This window comes from Rhagoletis pomonella, unplaced genomic scaffold (genome assembly GCF_013731165.1).
Source record: "Rhagoletis pomonella isolate Grant_MI unplaced genomic scaffold, Rhpom_1.0 Rhpom_scaffold_00001, whole genome shotgun sequence".
NCBI lineage: Eukaryota > Metazoa > Arthropoda > Insecta > Diptera > Tephritidae > Rhagoletis > Rhagoletis pomonella.
This window is the reverse complement of record NW_023458555.1, coordinates 7,586,805-7,607,862: the sequence shown is the minus strand read 5'-3', so window position 1 is coordinate 7,607,862 and position 21,058 is coordinate 7,586,805. Positions and strand designations below refer to the sequence as shown.

General features: G+C 37.5%; 2 protein-coding genes and 1 long non-coding RNA gene across 7 annotated transcripts; 1 reads left to right on the top strand and 2 right to left on the bottom strand.

Annotated features, from left to right (window-relative positions):
- Positions 1–9: 9 nt before the first annotated feature.
- Positions 10–5,555, bottom strand: LOC118737634 (zinc finger protein 91-like). Its single transcript, XM_036468277.1, has 8 exons — positions 5,402–5,555; positions 4,962–5,346; positions 4,794–4,902; positions 4,471–4,736; positions 2,384–4,408; positions 1,637–2,304; positions 994–1,578; positions 10–927 (listed from the first exon to the last, which is right to left on the bottom strand). Exons 1-8 carry the CDS (start codon positions 5,534–5,536, stop codon positions 43–45), a joined length of 5,058 nt encoding a protein of 1,685 aa, XP_036324170.1. The 5' UTR covers positions 5,537–5,555; the 3' UTR covers positions 10–42.
- LOC118737640 lies at positions 5,524–20,630 on the bottom strand. 5 transcript variants are annotated; one of them, XM_036468316.1, is made up of 16 exons: positions 20,236–20,628; positions 19,930–20,164; positions 18,688–18,769; positions 18,567–18,619; positions 18,451–18,504; positions 18,296–18,384; positions 18,023–18,220; positions 17,816–17,966; positions 17,589–17,746; positions 17,237–17,295; positions 10,343–10,509; positions 10,203–10,249; positions 9,957–10,130; positions 9,851–9,884; positions 9,728–9,799; positions 9,187–9,398 (listed from the first exon to the last, which is right to left on the bottom strand). In XM_036468316.1, the coding sequence occupies exons 1-16, from the start codon at positions 20,383–20,385 to the stop codon at positions 9,283–9,285; spliced, it is 1,839 nt and encodes a 612-aa protein (XP_036324209.1). In that variant the 5' UTR covers positions 20,386–20,628; the 3' UTR covers positions 9,187–9,282. The 5 variants fall into 5 exon arrangements, with proteins under 5 accessions (XP_036324219.1, XP_036324199.1, XP_036324209.1 ...); XM_036468326.1 differs by lacking the exon at positions 9,187–9,398 and adding an exon at positions 5,524–5,604 and having other exon boundaries at positions 9,728–9,884; positions 20,236–20,625; XM_036468306.1 differs by having other exon boundaries at positions 9,186–9,398; positions 9,728–9,884; positions 17,816–17,951; positions 20,236–20,630.
- LOC118737665 lies at positions 7,177–17,494 on the top strand. Its single transcript, XR_004992831.1, has 3 exons — positions 7,177–7,936; positions 17,071–17,190; positions 17,256–17,494. It is a non-coding gene; the product is annotated as an uncharacterized LOC118737665 (long non-coding RNA).
- Positions 20,631–21,058: the final 428 nt, after the last annotated feature.

Here is a 21,058-nt window from a genome sequence, read left to right as displayed (position 1 = left end):
TTTTTATACATATATCTGCGCGGTTAACTTAAACTCGTGCTCTTACAACTGTATTAAAATGTTACCCTGTTCATCCAATTGTAACAAATTACTTGGCTGTTCTTCGTCCATCGACATATCCGGCATTTCGGCTGGTTTGAAATGCCCTGTAATTGTACGGTGATTCTTTAAAGCCGTACCTTGAATAAAGCCCTCACCGCACACATTGCACTCATATGGGCGTTCACCGGTATGACGGCGCACATGCAGTGCTAGATCATTGGATTGCGTAAAACTCTTCTCACAGAAGGTACACTTATATGGCCTTTCGCCAGAATGTATACGCATATGTGTCTGCAGCTTGTACGAGCGTGAAAATGATTTGTTGCAAACGGTGCAACGATGCGGTTTTTCGCCTGTGTGCGTTCGTCGATGACAAGACAAATCGGAGGATCGCGGAAAAGCCTTGTCACAGAACTCACATTGAAATGGCTTCTCGCCAGTGTGTCGTCGCATGTGTACTATCAAGTTTGACGATGAGCTCACTGCGCGGCCACAAAATGCACAGAGAAACTTTTTTTCTTTCGGTGTGGCTTTTTTGGTATTTGTTGGCATATTTGTAGATACATTTTTGCTGCAACTGGGACCATCACTTTCCGGGCCATGCATCTTTTTTATATGCGCAAAAAGTCGATCTTTACGATTGTATCTACGTTCGCACTTATCACAATGGAATTCTTGCGGCGGGACGGGTTCAATACGTCCCGAAGGGATAGGCTCGTCTATAACGGCTACAGTGGTCTGGCCTTCATCCAACGGTTGTGGATGCACCAACTTCACGTGAATATCCAAATTCTCGGGCCACATGAACCTGTACGAACACTGTGTGCATTGATGTAGTTTTTCGGTGTTATTGCATTGTGTGCGTAAATGATGCTCCATGATATCCTGTAAATTTTAAATTGGAAATGTTGTGTGAAGTAGGGACCGAACTGCAATGAACTTCTTACTTACACTCGAAACAGTTCTGAAAATGCACTTTTCACATTGGAGTGTTATGTGTTCGTGTTTGTGCATCGATAGTTGATGCTGTCCCATCTCATAGCGTCTCTTGCAAACCAACCCACACATTTGGCACTTGTATGCCTTAGGTGGCTGAGCTTCATTGTCTTCTGCATCTGTATCCGAATCATCGATATCCAATTCGTAACCTAACTCATTCATAATCGAATAATTTTGCTGGGAATTATAATTTGGGTGCGTAGATAGCAAAGCCGACGCCTCTTGTCGAATATGCTCGCGTAGAGTAGACAAGCTATTGAACTGTATATTACATACTCGACACTGGATTTGCTTCTTTCCATTTGGTCCTTTACTAGCAGTAATGTGAGAGGCCGCAGCGCTCAATTGATGCGATAATATGCCATGTCGCTTGATATGCAGATATAAATTGCTTCTTCTAAAAAATTTGCGTGGACACCAGAGGCAAGGAAAAACGGTAGCATCAGGGCGATGTGTCAACTTGTGACGTGTTAGGTCCTTCTGCATCTGAAAGCTTCTGGAACATTCCTCACAATCGAAGGAACTGGGTGCAAACACCTTGCATAATAGAAAAGTGAAATGAATAAACCAAATTTAAGGAGCTCATCGATCATACCTTCTTCACTTCCTCGCTGTCCGGATGCATTGAACGCAAATGCATTTTTAGATTTTCCTTCCACATAAAGCGTTGCGGGCATTTGCGGCACACGTAACGCTTAAGCAAGTTCTTGCATTGGTGACGGTAATGCGACTGTAAGAGCTTGTCGCATAAGAAGTGCGCTTGACAATGTTGGCAAACATGTGGTGCCTCTTCCCAACTATGATTATTAGCTTGATGAGCAAACAATTTGTACTTTCGCGAAAAAGTTAATTTACATAAATCGCAATTGTACGTTGAACGTCTCGGATGGCGAACATTGTATCCCGTTGCGTTATCTAATGTTTCATCAGGTTCGGAGTCCGAATCTGTATCATCAGTATCAGAACCGCTAATGCTCAACTCATGGCCCAATTCATTGGTGATCGAATAAAATCGATCTAATTGACCGGCATTTATATCAGCTTTCATGCATGCCATTAACAGCTCCTTAGACATCGGTGCCTCATCGGGATAGAAAAGTAAAGATAACTCCGAATTTGTTGTAACATGTTGTGTTAAAGAGACATTACTTTGATGCTCTAAGAGATGTATGCGTAAATCGGCTATTTTGGTGTGCTTGGACAAGCATATTTTGCATTGGACGCATTTCAAGCCGTTCGGTTGGCAAAGATGCGGATCGACCGCTAAATCATATAATAACAAAATAGTTGAATTTTCATAATATATACACATATATGCATTTATTCAACTGATACTTCTTACCATTCACCTTCCGATTAAGCTCCCGTTTGCTAGCAATGGCGGTCGTAGTTGCAGCTGCCATGCTACCGCCTGCGCCATGCGTTTTCAAGTGAATTTGCAAATGGTCCTTTCTATAGAATTTTCGTTCACAGTATAGACACTCAAACTTCTCATCGTCGGGCATATGTATGCGCTTGTGTCGTGTAAGATCCTTTGGCCAAACAAAAACTTTGTTGCATTGGTCACATTGGAGTTTATTGGCTAGCTGTCGACTTATCTGCTGCTCCGGATCAATGTGCTGGCGTTGCATGTGGTGTTGGAGATTTTCCTCCCACACAAAGCGGGCTGAGCAACGCTGGCAATCAAAACGCTTATATATGTTGCCACAGTCGCGCTTATAATGCTGTTCCAATAAGCCCGCGCAAATGAATCTTTTATCACAACGCGTACAAGAATGTGGAAATGGTTGCTTCTCCTCAGCATGTGCACTATGTTGATGTTGGAGTATGCGTTTTCTCCTGAAAAATACCTGACCGCACAGGTCGCACGTGTAAGAGATAGACGAGGGTGGCTCACTGGTCGAAGTGCCTGATTCCAAGTCCAAATCAGTCTCAGAGTCGTACAAATCTAACTCGTTGCCACTCTCATCCATAGCCGAATAGTAGTTAGTTAAATTTTGTCCAGCAAAATCAATTAAAATACTCTGCTCGACCTCTCCTTCTTTTCCGCGGCAACCTTGCGGCCAATGTACCTTAAAATACTTTGCCTCCGTATAACGAATGCCAGTCCAACCATCCGAATGCTGTGACAAGTGGGTCCGGAGTTGAGCGAGTGTTTTCGGTTTTTCTGTACATAAGCAGCATTCAATTCGACGTTTTATTTGCTCGTGCGCCTGACGCAGATGTTGTCGCAAATTTTCTGCCTTCAAGAAAGGTTGGCTGCAAATAGCACACACATGCGAGCGACTGTTTAAGTTATGTGTCTCTTGATGTCGTTTCAAATCTGTCGCATAACGGAACGTTTTATCGCAAAAATTGCACTGCAATAGATGTCGTTTGCGCTTATCAGGCCATTTGGGCACGTAGACATTGAGACGATTAGAGCAATTATGACCTTGTAAGTTCTGTAGCCACACAAATTTGCCAGGACATTTAAGGCATTGGTACTTTTTATCTCGACTTCTGCACTGGGTCCGTGCATGCAATTCATACATGGCAGCACTGACGAATTCTAACTTGCAAACGTTGCATTTATGCGGCAGTTTCTCTTGTGCGTGTTCCGTTTTTGAATGCTGGAATAGTTGATGCTTGCGTGCAAACTTGACATGACACAGTTCACATTCGTATTTCGTTTCATTTGGATTAGGTTCTGAATCAGAATCGCTAAGAGCCATTTCGTAACCGTATGCATTAATAATTGCGTAATATTTTGCGTAGCGCTGATCCTTGATGTCTTTGCATATTTGTGCTTTAATTTTACCAATATCGCCATTAGAATTAGGAAAAAGTTCTTGAACTACTTCACCCTCAATATTTAAGCACAAAGAATCTGGTTGATTATGTGTTTGCAAGTGCTGCCTTAAAGCTTCAATGTTCGGAATAGCGTCAGTGCAGAGTTTGCATTCAACCGAACGGAAACGCTGCTCTGTGTAAAGGCGTTCTGCGAAGTTCCACTCTGCCCGCACTGTTGGCCGTGAACGTTTGACTACAGCCTCTGGTTTTGAATGGGTCTTCAAGTGGTCGGCGAACTTATCTTTTCGCTGGAAACGATGGTTACATTGTTTACACTCGTATGGGAAAATACCAAAATGGCTTTTTATATGACGTTCAACATCTTTCTTCCAAGCAAAGTCTTTGTTACACCTATTACAGTGATAACGCCCATCATCATTGGAAAATGTGAATTCCAATTTTTTTGTGGAAAGGGGTCTAGCACGGCGGCGTCTCGGTAAATCGCTATCTTCATCGCTCTGATCATCACTAGTCTCGGTGTCTTCCTCGTCTCTTTTCTGTTGCAAGGTTAATTCAACGACTTCCTTGCCATCTTCTGATTGAGAAATCAATTTATTTTACATTTATAAACTTTGATCTAAAATATAGCATTTTTACCTGTAGTATTGCCAGTGGAGTTTTTTGAATGTACCTTCATGTGTTTGTCAAATTTATCTTTTCGCTGGAAACGCTGATTACACTTTTCGCATTCATACGGAAAAATACCTAAATGTATTTTCATATGTCGCCCTGCATCTTTTTTCCAAGCGAAGCTTTTCTCACATTTATTACAGTGATATCGGGCGTCTTCTTCGCGATAAGTATAGTCTAATGTTAAAGTAGTTTGAGGTCTACCACGACGTCGTTTCACTGGTGGAGTCTCACTAAAAACAAAAAATGGTGTAATAACAAAGCTTTAAGATATGCCTTACGTAAATTACTCCTCCTTGTCACTTTTTAGAACCGTCTGATTTTCAAAATCATTTTCTGTATTATCAATATTCCAACTAGTTTCCACAGTATTTATAGGATCGATCCCTGTGCTGTCATCTGTTGCATACGTAAATTTAAGTAACTAAACAAAATTAATATTAAGAATGACACCGCACCTGAGCTGATACTTTCTGCATCCGCCTCTATGTGCACTTCTTCTTTTACCAACTGACCAACATCATCTGCACGGTTTCCTGCCTCTTTGTTGACATCGGTTAAATTCTCTGTACCACCTCCATCATCTTCCTCATGGAAATCAGATTCCTTCTTAATTTCCGGTTGTCCTAAGGGTATATCAATAGGGGCCTCCAACAGACAATCGTTATGATTTCCACCCAATTCTTTCTCAACATTAGCCGAGATATTTTCTATATACAAGCTAGCGAAGTGCTTTTTGTCGGCAATCTGCGCTTGTACCACAAATGCATATGCATTTTTTAGCTTGCGTGAACAGCCTCCACATATATGTTGGGGCAAACGCTTGGCCTCTTCGGACTTATTCTAAAATAAATTATATTCACTCAATACGGGTTGGAAGCAGAAACTTTTTAGTTACATTGATTTTTGCGACATCCCAAAGAAAGTCTGCAAGTGTCTTCTTGGGGTAGCGCTCCTCATCCAAAAGATCTGATAGTGAATAGAAATTGCCAACATTTGCCTCACGGCAGGTGCGACATTGGTATGAAGCCATTCTTTTCACAGTTAGCCAACGTGCAACTTTTACGTTTTTAGTGATTTTCTCTGATTAATTGGAGTAAACTATGAAAATAAGCGAAATTTTATACACTAGTGCAAATGTTAAATATGTTCAACTAGAAATACTCGACGAAAATCGCTGATAACGCGCAAACATCGATTCGATGCTACTAGGATTGAGGTCAGTGAGGGAAAAGTAGGCACAATAGTGACATTTTTGGTTCTTTCATTCTCAGAGGCACTTTTGGCACAATTCATTCAGTTTCGGCACAAACATAAATTTTATAAATTTAGCCAGTATATAACAAACATTCATATATTAGTCATTGATTCGAAAAGTGAAAATTAAAATCACTTAGAAAGTAAAATAAGGGTCATTATATAAAATAAAATAAAAATTATTCAATGTAAAGAAGAATAGTCAAATCTGGTCAAAATGTCGCACTGCTATTATTTCGCACATAGATGTGTATAAGTTTAACCAGGTCCGAGTAGCTATATTTCAGTGTTTTTCCCTTTCGTAATTGGAATATTGTGTTATTTTACTAGGATCTTACTCTAATAATTCAATGAAGTCATTAAAAATACTATTTCTAAAAATACATATGTATGTGGTTCTCAAAAAGCCTCAAAAGAAAGCGATTTCAATATTGGGGCACTTTCAACCCTTTTTGGCACTATTTTTGCATTCCATTAGGTACATTTTGAAATTTTGGAATTCCATCCCTGATTGAGGTAGAACTGGAAAACAATCGAAGGCACTATCGATAGTATCGATGTTTTCTATTCCCCCCCCGCCTCCAGCCTAACGATGTTTTTCAATCACTATCGATGTTTTTTTTCATAAATACCCCATTTATTTGAGTCCTTTTCCGCTAAGGGTTTGTCTAAATATTGATATTTTGCTCGTTTCATGTATTGGTTTCTACATTACAAATTGGTCATTAAATGTATACCAGTTCACTTTAAAAACAGGACAAGTTATACAGGGTCAAGGCGTATCAACTACAGGTGATAGCGATAGAAGCCATGCTTCTTCCTATAAGCACGCTTGTGTCAAATTAGCGCCTGTTTTGCTTTGTTTACATTTCCGCGTATACATACACGTATACGTAAATATATACCCTGCAAACAAATGCTCCCGAAATCTTTAAGAGTATCGGAAATTCGTTACGATTCTTCAAAAAAAACATATGAAGCGGTTTACAAGAACTAGTCAAAAAATTTCTCTACGATTTTTTAAAGAAAACTTTTTAAAAATATATGAAACCCTTCGGAATACTCTGAAATCCTGGTATGCAGGGTATACATATACATACGAATATGAAGAGATAAAGAAGCTGATGATGGCACAAGGAGTTCATACCAACGGTAAATGTTGTTTTTGTACGATTGTACGATTTTTTTCATTCTAAACGTTCAGAATGAATAAAGAAATGCAGCCTATATGTTTATATTTTTGAAAGCACCTTTGGGGGTCAGTTTTGAAGAATTACATTACATGTGATATCAGTCACCGTATAATATATTTTTACCAAATACGGTTATTACAGAAAATATGCAAAATATGTACAGTTTGTTTAAAAAATTATACCCCAAATATATTGGCCCTTATTATGAGTTACATTCGATTTTCGATCTTCGCTGGTTATCGAACACAGATGACTCGCGAGTCAGACGCACCGTCCATGGTGCCTATAACCATCGCTTTACGGTCTCGAGACTCAATCTGGGTATAGATTAAGCGTCGCTTGAAAAGCGGCCGGCTTCAACGTAAATTTCCGGTACGATAGGCAGCAAGGATTCAGAGTGGCAGACATGCAAATCGACGCGGCAGCTGACTCCTCTGCTGCTCTAGCGACTGCGTCGAATACAATCCTACCATCCAACCAGCAACCCGTTCGCCCTCAGGAACCAGCTCCTGCGAGCGCCCCCAAAAATTCTTTGCGGATATCGACGACGAGACCCAATTATGAGTACACTAGACTTAGCAGTAGCTCAAGTCAACCTGCACCATGCTTTGGTCGCTTCTGCGGGCAATGCTACCAGGGTTGCCACGGAGGACCGGGAAATTCTACTAATACAGGAGCCGTGGACCTACAGAAGCCAAGTTAGGGGCCTCAATCACAACAGTAATAAGTAATTTGGAACATCTCCTGTGAGAGGCCCAGAGCGTGTGTAGCGCTGAATAAAAAAATTTTATTATTTCTGCAGTACCGAGATTCTTACACAGGACGCCACCAGATACTGACAGTAATGGTAGTCTTGGCCGCAGCCTAGTTTTCGGGGGACAACGCCAACGTGCCATCCCTTGCAGTACAGCAGCTAAAAGAATTTGGGGGCAGGAGACGACTCCCTGATATGGAGTGGGGCAGCTCGGACACAAACCGTAGTGGTGAGTGCCTCTTAGAATATATCATTAGAGGAAGTACACGACAATGCTTTCAGCAGCAGATTGCCCAGCCCTCTGATCGTTCAGTGGTGGGTCTCACCTGGGCCCTCACTGTCTGAACACAGGATTATCCAATTTGAACTTGGAGCTGAGGCTCAGACAGGTTAACCTAAGAGAAATGCCGAGAAAACGACTGCGATAAATACAAATATGTACTCAGATCGAAGGGTCAACAGGCTGTGTAATGAGGTCAACATTTGAAAGAATTATCGAAGCGAGAAGGTACTCATTGCAAGCGATAGTCAGGCGGCTCTTAAGTCTCTCTCATCCTTCGAGGTCAAGTCCTCTTTGATTTTGGAATGTGTAGAGGCCTGATGCTCTTTCAGAGTATAATAATATCCAATTGTTATGGATACCAGGACACATGTGAATCGAGGGAAATTAGGAGGCGGAGCAGCTACGTCACAGTGGCCGCTGACGATAGGACCTGAGCCCTTTATTTGCAGTATAGGCTACTCGTGGGTCGCCCTAAGGAGAAACTAAGGGTCATTACGGGAAGTCTGTATGCCGCTTTTGTGACGCTGCCCAGGAGACTCCATTACACCTCCTTCTGAAGTGCGAGGCCGGTGCAAGCAGGAAGGAGAGGAGTCCTATGCACTTATGATGAAGAGAGGAACACGTACGCTCCCACGACAGTCGGGTCTACGTAACAAGAACGACCCATATTTATGTACATATGTACGTATATCTAGTCACAGAATGGGGAGCTTGTATGCTGTTACAACAACGGGGAACGCCTACGCTCTCTTCTCAAGGGATCTATTCTGAAATTTATAGCGTCTCTGAGGCTAGTTAAGCTGTTCTGATGAGCTGGGGCCACAATAGACCTACTAGTCTCTCTGTCTACCCAATATCTGTCACTGTGCCATCGAAATGTCCTCCCATTTTTGTATCTTTCTAAGTGTAAACATTTTTCGTAGTCCAGGCCCTGAAGTCAATATTCAATTTCCAAATGAATTATACCAAACTTTTTAAAAGCGTTGCAACTTTAACATGGAGTTATAGCCTTACCTGTTCGTGTTTTTGGTGTAATAGCGTAATCAGTACTAGGCTGGGTCGTCCCGATTACACAGAGCCGACTTTCGTGGTGACAGTCGAGAAGCAGTAAAACAATTTAATCAACATAACTTTCCACAACGTTGACACAGAAATACATATCCGGAGGTTTCTATTTTATTTTACACTAAATAATAATAAAAGTACTTGAAACTCATGATTCAATAATTATTATTATAATTATTTATTATTGAATCATGTTCGAAACTTAATTACGAAGTATTTCTCAGAACTTAGAACAAATGACGTTTCGATTTTAATTTTTTTTGCTTATATCTGTTGTGACTCATATAGATATACCTGCGCAATTCTTTCGAGAAGTCAAACATCGTGATTTCTGGAAATACACCTGAAGAAAAATATATATACATATACATAGGTGTCGATTTCGCCAATAACATTTGTTTTGAATTAAATGTTAAGTTTTAAAAAGGATAAGCTCCTTTGCTAAAATAATGTCACATCTCAAAAAAAAAAACGCTGTTTTTTAAAAGCCTTTAAAGTTTACAATTTACTCTCACCACGCAGAAACTGGAGGTGCATATTCTCTTCTCACGCGGGAACTATTCTGGATTTTATTTAATTTAAGTGAGAATTATAACATTAATTCTACATCCTTAGCTCAAAATCCTGTTTTTGAGTTGTGACACATTTAAAATTATTAAAACATTTACTTACTATAAAGGCAATCTGAAATGAGTTGTAGATTCCGAAATGAGCGTCTCCCTTTAATACCCTCCAAATTATAATCTGCGATGATATTATCTTTGAAACTGCAACGTAGTACTTTTTCGATCTCACCTTTATAGTCTTTCATTACATTCAGATGTCCACGCTGATTTTCATGAAAAATAAAACACATAATCTGTTATTTTGTAAATCTTAATTGTAAGCTAAAGACTCTTACAATTTTCTCAGCGTAATCAGGGTCCTTAAGACTCTCCTCAACTTCACATACTTTTTCATGCGTTGATAAAGGAAACAACATGGAAATTTCCGTAAGTTTTGTTGATTTGCTACCTTTGCTCTTAGTTCGATCTAACTTGAATGAAATCGACTTGCAGCCTGAACCTCCAGGCAGCTAAAAATGTATTAAATTAATTACAAGTCCAGTGAAATTAAACAAATTATTAGTTTTATAGTTTGCTCTTACCTGGCTTTCTTCGGGACTGTCAAGAACCAAAGGCTCATGTTTCATTTCTAAAAAAAACAAAAACATGCATACATTATAGTATGTATTTAATAATATACCTATTCAATAAAGTCATACAGTAACTTATTAGGATTAACTACCTTTACGACGTTTCTCTGGTGGCGATGCTTCAATAGCGGGTTGAGTTCCTTTACCACACCGTTCAGTATCAATTGCTGGTTTTAATGAGGCTATTCGCACTTCATCATTACACTGAGTGTCTGATACAAATGGGTCTTCATATAATAATTCATCATATATTTGCTCACTTAAATTATAAAAACGAATATGGTGATATACATTTGGTAATTAATAGTTTGTAATACTAGTATGCCACAGAGAAAGTTAATAAAATAATTCAAAAAAAGATAAGCTTTTGCTAGTTTTTTATAAAAAACTGGATCGCCATCACCCGCTTCGCTGAGTGTATGAAATTTCTACGTGCTACATTACTTAAACTACGCCAAACGCGGTAGTTTTTAAACTTTTTTTTTAACCATTTCGATTGATACACCTCTTGTAATACTTCATTGAAATTATTGAATAGTTTGAATTTAACTTTCTTAACAGTTGGCAACCTTTTTAAAGCTCCTTCGTCTGACACTCATATTGCAATACATATTCTTCAAGTTAAATTTTAATTGTCAAATATGTGTAATCCCTGCTATATAGTATTTGTGGCTTATATTCTAATAACTCATTTAACTTACAATATAATTGTACATATTTTAATTTTGTTTTAAAACAGGTGGTAGCCCTCTTCATACACCTCAGAAGATTCAACATGTTCAAGCTGAACAATTCTAAACACTCTTACGTTTGACACTGTAAATTGAGTATAATTCATTTAAGTTCGACTTTCAAAACAATTGGCAACCCTCTCCAAAATATTTTCCAACTAAAATCTTATTAAACCTATTTGGTCTGACACCCGTATTGTGATACATATTTCAATTATGTAATTCCCTTAATTAAAGTAGAATTATTTCAAAACAGGTGGATTGCCACTAGGACTATTGAGTCCTTCATATAGTTTAAAACTAAAACCCTTTTCAAAAACATTTTGATTGACACCCATATTGAAGTAATTCATTTAAATTATTTGAATTTAATTTTTAATCGGGTGGCAACCCCAGTAAAACGCCTCAATTATATTCAAAATATTGAAACAAATAGTTTCTTAACAATTTTTCGTTTGACACCCATATTTTAATTATTCAGATACATAGCTTGCGAATAATTCATTTGAATTTGACTTTTCAAACAGGTGGCATCCCCTTTCAAAATATTTTCAAGCCACAACTTTATCATCAATTTTTTAATATGATTTCAAATAACTCCATACCAAGTTCCAGTATCGCAAATATTTCCTGCGATATGCAGTGTGAAAAATTCCTTTGTATGAGAGGTGCCACGCCCCGTTGTACGCTCGAGATTAAATCTATCCTATATTTTAAGTTGAGCTAAATGACATCAGTGCACTAAATTTCATGATGATCGGTGGAGTAGTTAAAGCGTGAAATCGTAACAAAGGAACAAACTCACTTTCGGATTTATAATATTAGTAAGGAAGCACAACCAACAGGGTATGAATCACATAACTTTGAAACGATTGTCGTTCAAACGATACTGACAAAACAACGATGTCATCAAAAAATCGGACCATAAAAACGGGATTTTCAAATATCGACACCTGCGCCACCTTGAGGATTAATTCATTTTTCTTATTACGTTGTTCTCGGGTTCTAAAGGGTGAACACACCAAAACTGCGACACTTAGAAATTACTACCAGAAACAAACTAGAAGGCTTTGAAGTTATATTTTTTTTGTATTATATAACTTGGAAGTTTAAATGTTATTAAAATGTTAAAATATTAGTTATTATTTGCTCCATATACAAGTGATCGGTATTTTCATCGCACACGCGCCATCATGTTCTGCACGACTGCATCATCGACTTTACGCGATGCGCGCAACTACTTCGTTTGCACTCTTCAATATTTTTCACTGTTTCACCTGTTTTCTGCAAGATTTCTTTGACAATTGACCAATATTCCCCCAATAGGACGTGGCTCTGGGCTATTGGGTGGATTGCAGTCGTGAGGTACAAACTTGATGTTATTTGCATTATACCACGGCAATGTGTCCTTGGCATAGTGGCAGGTTCCCATGTCCGCCTAGAACAGTGGCCTACTCCTGATCTGTTGATAAATGACAGAAGACGCCTTTTGAGGCACTCATCCCGATAAACTTGATCATTCATTGTCCCGGATGGGAAAAAGGGCTGCTCTTACGGCCACAGGATCAAATAGCTTGCCAAACCATGTGGTTTTTTGGGAATTTGGACTTCATTTTCAGCTTGCAACTTTCAGGGGCATCTTGACGACTTGCAGCAGTATAAAAGTCTTGACCTGCAATATATTTTGAATTTTTATAGCAGTAGGTTTCGTAGTCCATAACAATGCAGTTGTATTTTTAAATTTAGAATTCATACAACTTCCGAACGCGGTATTTCGCTGTAACATTCTACTTTGCTCCTCGGTCTGGCGCTGTTTGAGCTGTAGAACATCTCAATGAAGCTTTCCGCTTTACCTTTTGTACGAAAATCTGCGATCTGCGTACGGGTTTTGCAACATAACGCGACAAAATCTTCGGATTTCGCGAAAACGCACTGAGGACCTTCCGAGCACTGTTTTTATCACTTTGACCATGCTAACCCCCGCTCCCTGGTTTTCTCGTAACTTATTTGTATCGATTAAAACCCTGCAAACTGTCGAATAGTGCAATCTTAAATTTTTTAGCAATTTTACGTGTACTTAAGGCCGGATCATTTATAAACTCAAAATGGTTTGTCTCGTTTCTAACTCGGTTGCCATTTTTAACTCAACTAGGAATCAAATTCAAATGAAATTTCTTCTACGTCCAACTAAAGTCATGTGGTCAGCTTATGGTATTTGAATTTCAAAATATTGAATTCGTTTTGGGTAAGTTATAAGCTTCCCAAAGTGTCGCAGTTTTGGTGTGTTTACCCTTTACTAGGCTTTCAGGCAATTTATTTTTTCAAAAACAAAGATTAAAATTTTGTTAACATTATTTGCGTTCCTTATCTCCCAGAAATAGTCAGAAAAAGTCCGAACTAGTCAGATTTGGTCAAAACAGCGTTCTTTAACTCGAAAATTACAGCAAAAATGAGAGAGCAACACTTAGTGAGAGTGACTCTCTTCAGTCCGAAGTAGTCAGATTTAGCCAGAAGAATTTATGCTGACAAAATCTTGAAAAGTGCCAAACTCAACTGAATTTAAATTAACGGAAATTGAAGAATACACAAAAAGTGAGAATAGTTGCGTTCGACAAGTCAAAAAGTTGTAATAGTTTTTCCAAATTTTTACTGGATGTCGTTCGATAACGACAAAAAATTATCCAATACACAAAAATTGAGAGAGCAAGCATTCATTTTGATGCAAGAGAAGCGTTCATTTTGTACTGGCAAAATTTTAGTCAGCAAAAATTATCCATCACGAAAACATATGTATGATCACAAACATATGGTTGCATATTTTGTAAACAAACAACATTGCATTTTTCGAGTTTTGGTATTTATATGCTTTTTGGCTGCCTGCTATGTGATTTTATGATAGCGCCAACTAGTTTTTACTTCTAGAAATGTTCCTGGCGAACATTGAACGTTCACTTTCCTTTTTTTTTCTATGGAGGCAACATGAATTTCAGTTTGTTTACAAATAAAACATAAACAAAGTTAGCTGGTGTGTCTTCTGCTTCCGGTTTTTGCAAGTGATTGCTAATTTCCTGTTCGTTTACTTTTTTGCTTTTTCTTCTCTTTGGGAGAGAATTTTCGCTTACGCTCTTGATTTTGATTGTTGGCTGGTGTTGGCTAATTTTGTTATCGAACGCAACGAATATCATTCTTAATCCCTGGTCACGGACTTTTTCTCTCATTTTTTCCATTCTTACTCTCTTTGACCAACATACTGTTATGCCGGAAATTATAGAATACAAGATGGCGCCGATTGCAGCAAAATTTGTGATAGTAATTTTGGCGTGATATCATCGTAGAGTTAACAACTGAGAGCGTCAAATAAAGTGCTTTGACGGATGAAGAAGCCTTTCAGGTGAGTATCGGGAGCATTGGATACTTTTTAAATCGGTACCGAATATCGATTAATACTCAAAAATTTTTGACTCAGCAAATCACTACTGCTGTCATCTCGACTGTGACGTCAGCAAAACAGCTGATTCTGTAAAGTTCACTGAGAGCCGATTAGCGGTGTTGCCATCGGCGCCACCTTCTGTATTTTCTCCACCGTGACCAGAGGTCTTATGATATGACATCAATTGTTGTTGCTTTCACTGCACAATGAAAAATTGGAGGGAACTGAACTGCATGACCAGCTGTGCTGCCAACTATTTTCGAAAAGAAAAATCCAGATTTTTATAAAAACTCGCTAGAGAAAGCAACAACAACTGGTGACCAGAGTTCATATGATCGTCTGCGTAACAGCGCCCTAATATGGCTGACGAAAAGTATGAGTGAAACTAACTTAATATTTTTATATCATGTAAAATATCATTTTTAAATGAAAATTATTAAAAATAAATAAATAAACATAAGTTGCAAACAATGATATCAGTTTGTTTTATTGACCCTATTATTTTGACTAACTCTCTACCTGAAATCTTCACAAAAACTGCTTTGTAATATTAGAACCCATCTGTGATTTACCTGTCATCACTGATGTTAATTCTGACTCTGCAATTTAATAGTAAATTCTTCTGTCAAGCGTTACGCAACATTAATATCACCAATGACAGTTAAGTCTTAGGTATAATTTTTATATCAGAATCTCATTTTTGTGAAAAGTGCAGATAGAGGGTATTGAATATAAGCCCTTGATATTAGAGTCCGACCGATTAATCGGCATCGGCTAGTATCGGCCGTTTTTAGCCGATTCTTTTTACCAAATTTTTATTGAGCTTGAGGCCGTTTTTAATGAAAAACGCAATTTTTAAAAAATGTTCATCAAAATTTGAAACCATCGTACAGTTAGATAAGTAAAGTAACTTTTCTTCTTAACGTTTTTTCTGACAGGCTGTAGGTTTGTGTTTGGTAGGTGTTTTTGGTTCAGTGTGTTAGTGTATTTTGAATAAATTGTAATAGAAATAAAAGAAATTGTAATAGAAATGAAAGAAATTGTAAAAGATAAGACCACATGCCAAAAAACAGGTGATCTCAGCTGTAGGCATTTTTTTGGCTGATTCTGTTTTTACTTATGAAACTGTACGATGTTTGAAATTTTTTAAATTTTTTTAGTACGCAGTTTTTACATTTTATTATAATGAAGTAGCTAAGCAACAGGCTAACCTAATATTCACGCACGCCGCCAATTTATTGTCAAAAATTTTTCATGCACATGCAACTTGTATGGGACCAACCAAAATTGAACGGCGCACAGTGGGTCAAAAAATGTTGCTGTGGACAAAATGTTTATGAATAGTTTTTTAAGTAATTGCAGGCATTTGAAATTGATTTGAAGTATTTTCCAAAAAAGTGGAAGCATTCAAATGTGAAAGTTTTTTTCTTTAATTTTTCAACATAAATAAATAAAAAAAACCAGAGCTTTTTTAAAAAATCGCCACGGATAGTTAGACGCAAAATTTAATTATCTTTTATTTAAAAAAAGAAACTTAAAATCGATTCATATTTGGGCTTTCAAAATTGATTTGTCCACAGCAACCTTTTTTGCCCCACTGTGCGGCGTGAGTATAAAGCTAATTCAATTTCCAATTTTTGTTCTGCGTGACATGATTTGACCTTTCGCTCAATGAAATCAAATGCAAACGCACGCAAGCCAATTTCGGGAGACGCAAAAAAAAACCAATTCGACGATATGCGTACCCAAACGCAAGCCGCGAATATTAGGCTAGTCTGTAAGTGTTGATTTTTTACAAATTTTTGTTCACGCATCTTCTTCCAAACAAAGTATGTTCGAAAATTTGTTTGTATGGAGAAAATTCGCAACACCTTCCACAACAAAAATTTACAAAAATCAATAGTAAGTCCTAGTTACTTAAATTTTGCACTTTAATAAAATATAATTGAATGGACTACAAAACTGCATACTCAGAATGTTTAAAAAAAAGTTTGAAATTTTTAATAACATGGTTTTTGTTAGATAACGAGCTACGCTTTCATAAAAAAATAAGAAACATTAAATAAACGAAAGGGAAATAGCCAAAGAATGCTAAAATATCGTTACTGTAAGTATTGTTACGATTATCCTTAAATTAATTGCTGAATTCCTAAATCCTTCGGGTTCTTTTCACTGGATTATTACATTGTTTACGTTACAAAAATACTTTTATCATTAAAAATCTACGGTTACTGTTTATTAACAAATTGTATTCACTACAAAACCTTTATAGTCATCAGAAGCTCCATATTTTTACTACTAAATATGAGTACAACTAAGAAATGTGATTTCGAATGAACTATTTTTAAACATTGAATAAGAAAAAGACTATTAAACAAAGTATTGCAATGATAAGTATGCATAGGCGATATACTACTTTTAATAAATATTTATGTACATATCGTCGCCTGGATAAAAGATTGTCGTAAGCGTCATACGTACGTGCGTAACATACGACAATCTTTTACCCAGGAGAAGACATGTACATAAATAAGTAAATAGATTCTTGAGTAATTATTTGTTTTATAATGTTATTTTTATGTTTTTTATGTTATTATAAAAGTTTGTCAAAAACATTTGTTCTTGAATGAATTTATATTCAGGTATTTTTTTTTTTAAGGAATCGGCCTCGGCGGATTCTTTGCCCTACAACCGATTAATCGGCATCGGCATGGGCCAAAAATTGGGAATCGGTCGGACTCTACATGATATGTTCTTTTTAACTTTCCCTGTCACAAATGTACGTAATACAACCATATATAAATATTTTTGTATAGAATAATTACCTTTCATTATTGATTTCAGCCGCAACTGTATGAGCTATCTTCGCACTTTCGTCGTGTACCTATGCGTTAAAGTGGTATTTAATAATTTAACTACTTTTGAATATAGTGGGTAGCCCAGAAGTATCACACCAGAACGACCTAGATTCATATCTGGCCAAGGACTGTCACTCCAGCATTGTGCCCCAAAAACTCTTTGGGGAATTGTTATGCTGTTACAACAACCAAATGAAATAAATCGCCTTATTATTGTAATCACAATTAATTATGTTAATTAACTTTCTCTACCAGCCGTCTTTTTACCCAGTTGATTACTTTTAAGCCCCACTTCAGTACCTAATAAAGTTATGCGTACCGTTATTTCATCACGAAATTCTATCTGTTTTGCCTCGCCGGTGAAATCTTGTGTTCTCCTCAATTTACGTCTCTTCTGCTTATTTCGATTATGACACATTTCTACATATTTACGAACCATTCTTAAAAATTCATTGGAAGGTAGATTGGAAAATATGGCTGCGAAATAACAAAATATATATTTGAATTTATATTTCTTTTTATGGAATGGCTGGAAAAACTTCTTACTTTGAACGCATTTTAAAATTGAATCAAATTTATTAAGTGACAACTTTCCATGTCTTCCGTCGAGATTATATTGCTCTACCAGATCATCTTTAAAAATAAAGCGTAAAACGTCGCCAACTCCATATCCTTTCATGCCCTTTAAATAAGCAATCTGCTTCCGATATGAATAAATGCAAAATTTGATAAAATAAATAATTAATTGCTTACAACATCTTGTGCATAATCATGGCTTCGTAATTTTCTCTCAACTCTTAGTGCCTCCTCGATGGAAGATATTGGGAACCAACTCCGTACCGATTCCCTACGGTCACCTTGGTCAGACTTATGGTTGCCTGATAGAAATCTTTTTTTGTCTTTCCCCGCTACGTTTTTATTCTGGCTAGTATTTTCCCCCTCGTCAGGCAACTGTAAAATAATTTTTGTTACATTTATGTATTATATTTCATATTATAGATAGATACGTTTTAATTTAAAACTTACATTAATGTTGGTATATAGTACAACACCTTTAACTCTGGTGTTAATCTGTTTCTGTATGTTCATCAAATCATGAAGCATGGATTTCATTTCTATAATAATAATATAATACGTATGAATCGTTATATATACATTAGTGCACATACATATTTGGTTACCTTTGTGGCATTCATTTTTACAATATTTTGGGTTTCTTCTATCCCTTACATTGTCTGTTGAGAGATATTAAATTTCAGTTATTATTTATTTATAAAGCAACTACGTATGCAGACACCTTCTAATCCTGATGCGCTCGAAGCTGCAGAATCTTCACTGAAATATTGACGCCTTAAATGTTCAAATTGTGTATCCCGATGAGCGTAAGCGCACACATATACATATTAATATATATTTACCTTTCCTGGTGGTCTTCTTCCCAGTCATTACTATATTCCGACGAAAACTTCCTTTTCCGTGGCTGTGAAATGGCTATGGGATCTTAAAATATATATAAAAGTAAGCATTTACTTCTGGTAAACTTAGTTGAGGAGCAGTGGGATTCTGACAATCGCTACGCTAAATTTTCGTCGCTAAAACTCTTTAACTGAAAAGCAGTAGGGCCTAAAAGTATACAACCTGAAAGAGTAACACAAGCGATGCGTAATCGGCCAAATCTGGCACCTTGCGGGCATGCAACAAGATGTTGCGTGTTGTTAAGGGCGTCTGCTATTCTTTTGGAGATTTTTAGGGATCAGAATTAGCGATAGCAAATGTTGGAATCCGGCTGCAGTATTCAATTCCCGGTACTCCAGGATTTGCAGGTTTTACAGGAAAGCTGATCTAGCACACCACCTTTCACAAGGTTTATTAATGGTGGAAACAGGTTTTCCTCTAAATCCTGAAAATATGCAAATTCTGGAGTTCTGGAAACAAGCTTATTATGGAGTGTTCGGTTATATGTACAATGGTTTTGGTGTGAGGGCGGAGGGCACTGTCAAAACTGTAAGAAGTCACCGCTATTTGATTTACCATGGGGCGACTTTCGGCTGCCTTGAAAATAGTAACCCCAACTCCGGGTACGCTGACCAAAGTATTTTGGCGCAGAACACCTTTCCGCTTTGATGGCCATGGACTCCCGCAGCATTGACCACAGTATTTTTGCGTCCTCGGCCGCGCCCAAAAACATAACCGCGGAAATTTACAAAAACTTGCATATTTCTAACCGAATTTATTAACAAATTAGTGCTCGGAAATTTGAAATTTTGTTTTGAATTTAAATTTTGTACTTTAACCACACGGGTACGGTTTTGATTCGCGTCATCCGTTTGGACGCAATAACCCAACATTATTGTACAAATCTGTGTTCGTATGGAAAAGTAGCTTATGTCGAAAGGTTGGCTTTAGTATAATGCGGCAATCCCTTTATTTTTTAAACGGCAAGGAATTTTTTGATGAGACTTAATAAGAATATTGACTTGCTAGTATCGGAACTATTTCTTCCACGTTTATTTGCTAAAAGTTGTTCAACGGCTTACCGCCAGTGAGTCATTCGCAATCGTATGCTGCGAATGCCGATTTATACTAAAGCCAGCCTTTCAACATAAGCTACTTTTCCATATGAACACAGAAATAATCGAACTGTACCCCTTTCGACCCACCTTCCAGGCATTGCGAAAATGATGTATTGCAGTCGACGAAACATTCTGGAGCTTCATCATGGTAGTCCATGCGGGCATGTTCTTTTTTATCCGCAGTGGCACTTTCATCATTCTTGGATAATATGCACCCATTCAGCTTCTGAACTTGCATCACAAATGAAAATGCAATTTTTAATTTTCGCAAACAACTATCGCATATCTGTTGTGGTAACATTTTGGCACTATCCGAAGCATTCTGTTCAGTGTAGGATTCGTATATTTATTAAATGACAACATATATAGTATTCATATCTGAATATTGCTTACATCCATTTTCGATATGTCCCACAGAAATTCGGCCAGAGACTTTCGTTGGTCGTCCTTCACAAGTTGGCCATTCAAAGAGTGGAACTTCTTTTCTGTGGCATCTAAACAAGTACGGCATTTCAGCTGCACTGTCTTGGAAATGTGCATCATTTCGTAGATTGTACGCTTGCTTCCTAAGACATGAAATATTTAGTATCCGTATATTTTAGTTAAATTGCGGGATGTATTGAAACTGAAATTTTTTGCAAACACTCTTCTTCTTTTACAATACGAGTATCTCACAATAGTTTTCGTTAATTGCCCGATATCAATCGATGCTTTTAGAACTGTAACTTTGATGTAATCGATAGCACTTCAAAGAGTTTTATACCATTTTTCCACATCACACTGAATTACCTTGTTCGCTCCCCCAATTACGATCGCGAATTACCCCATTCAGTGCTGCCGCTGTCACTTCAATTGAAGTTTTTCACATCACTTTGGAAGCCTTCACTTCATCCCTTCATTTTACTTCACTTTCCACAAATTAGATTTATCTCCAAAATAAATAAAAATTTCTTTGAAATATATTACTTCAATGAAAACACCTTTTTATGGCGAATATTTTGATGTTTTTTCATATTTTGATATTTTTAGCCATTCAACTTTTTTTCGTGCAACCCTGCGCTGAGTTGAACGCAAATGTTGAACAATGCAAACACACTTTAACGAAAACTCACCAACGTTACGTTGCCGTTGCTTCTCTCTCTCTCTATCAACAGTATATTTGATATGCTGCTACGTACGTCAACCTACGTTTACGCTACGGCGTTGACTAACTGCG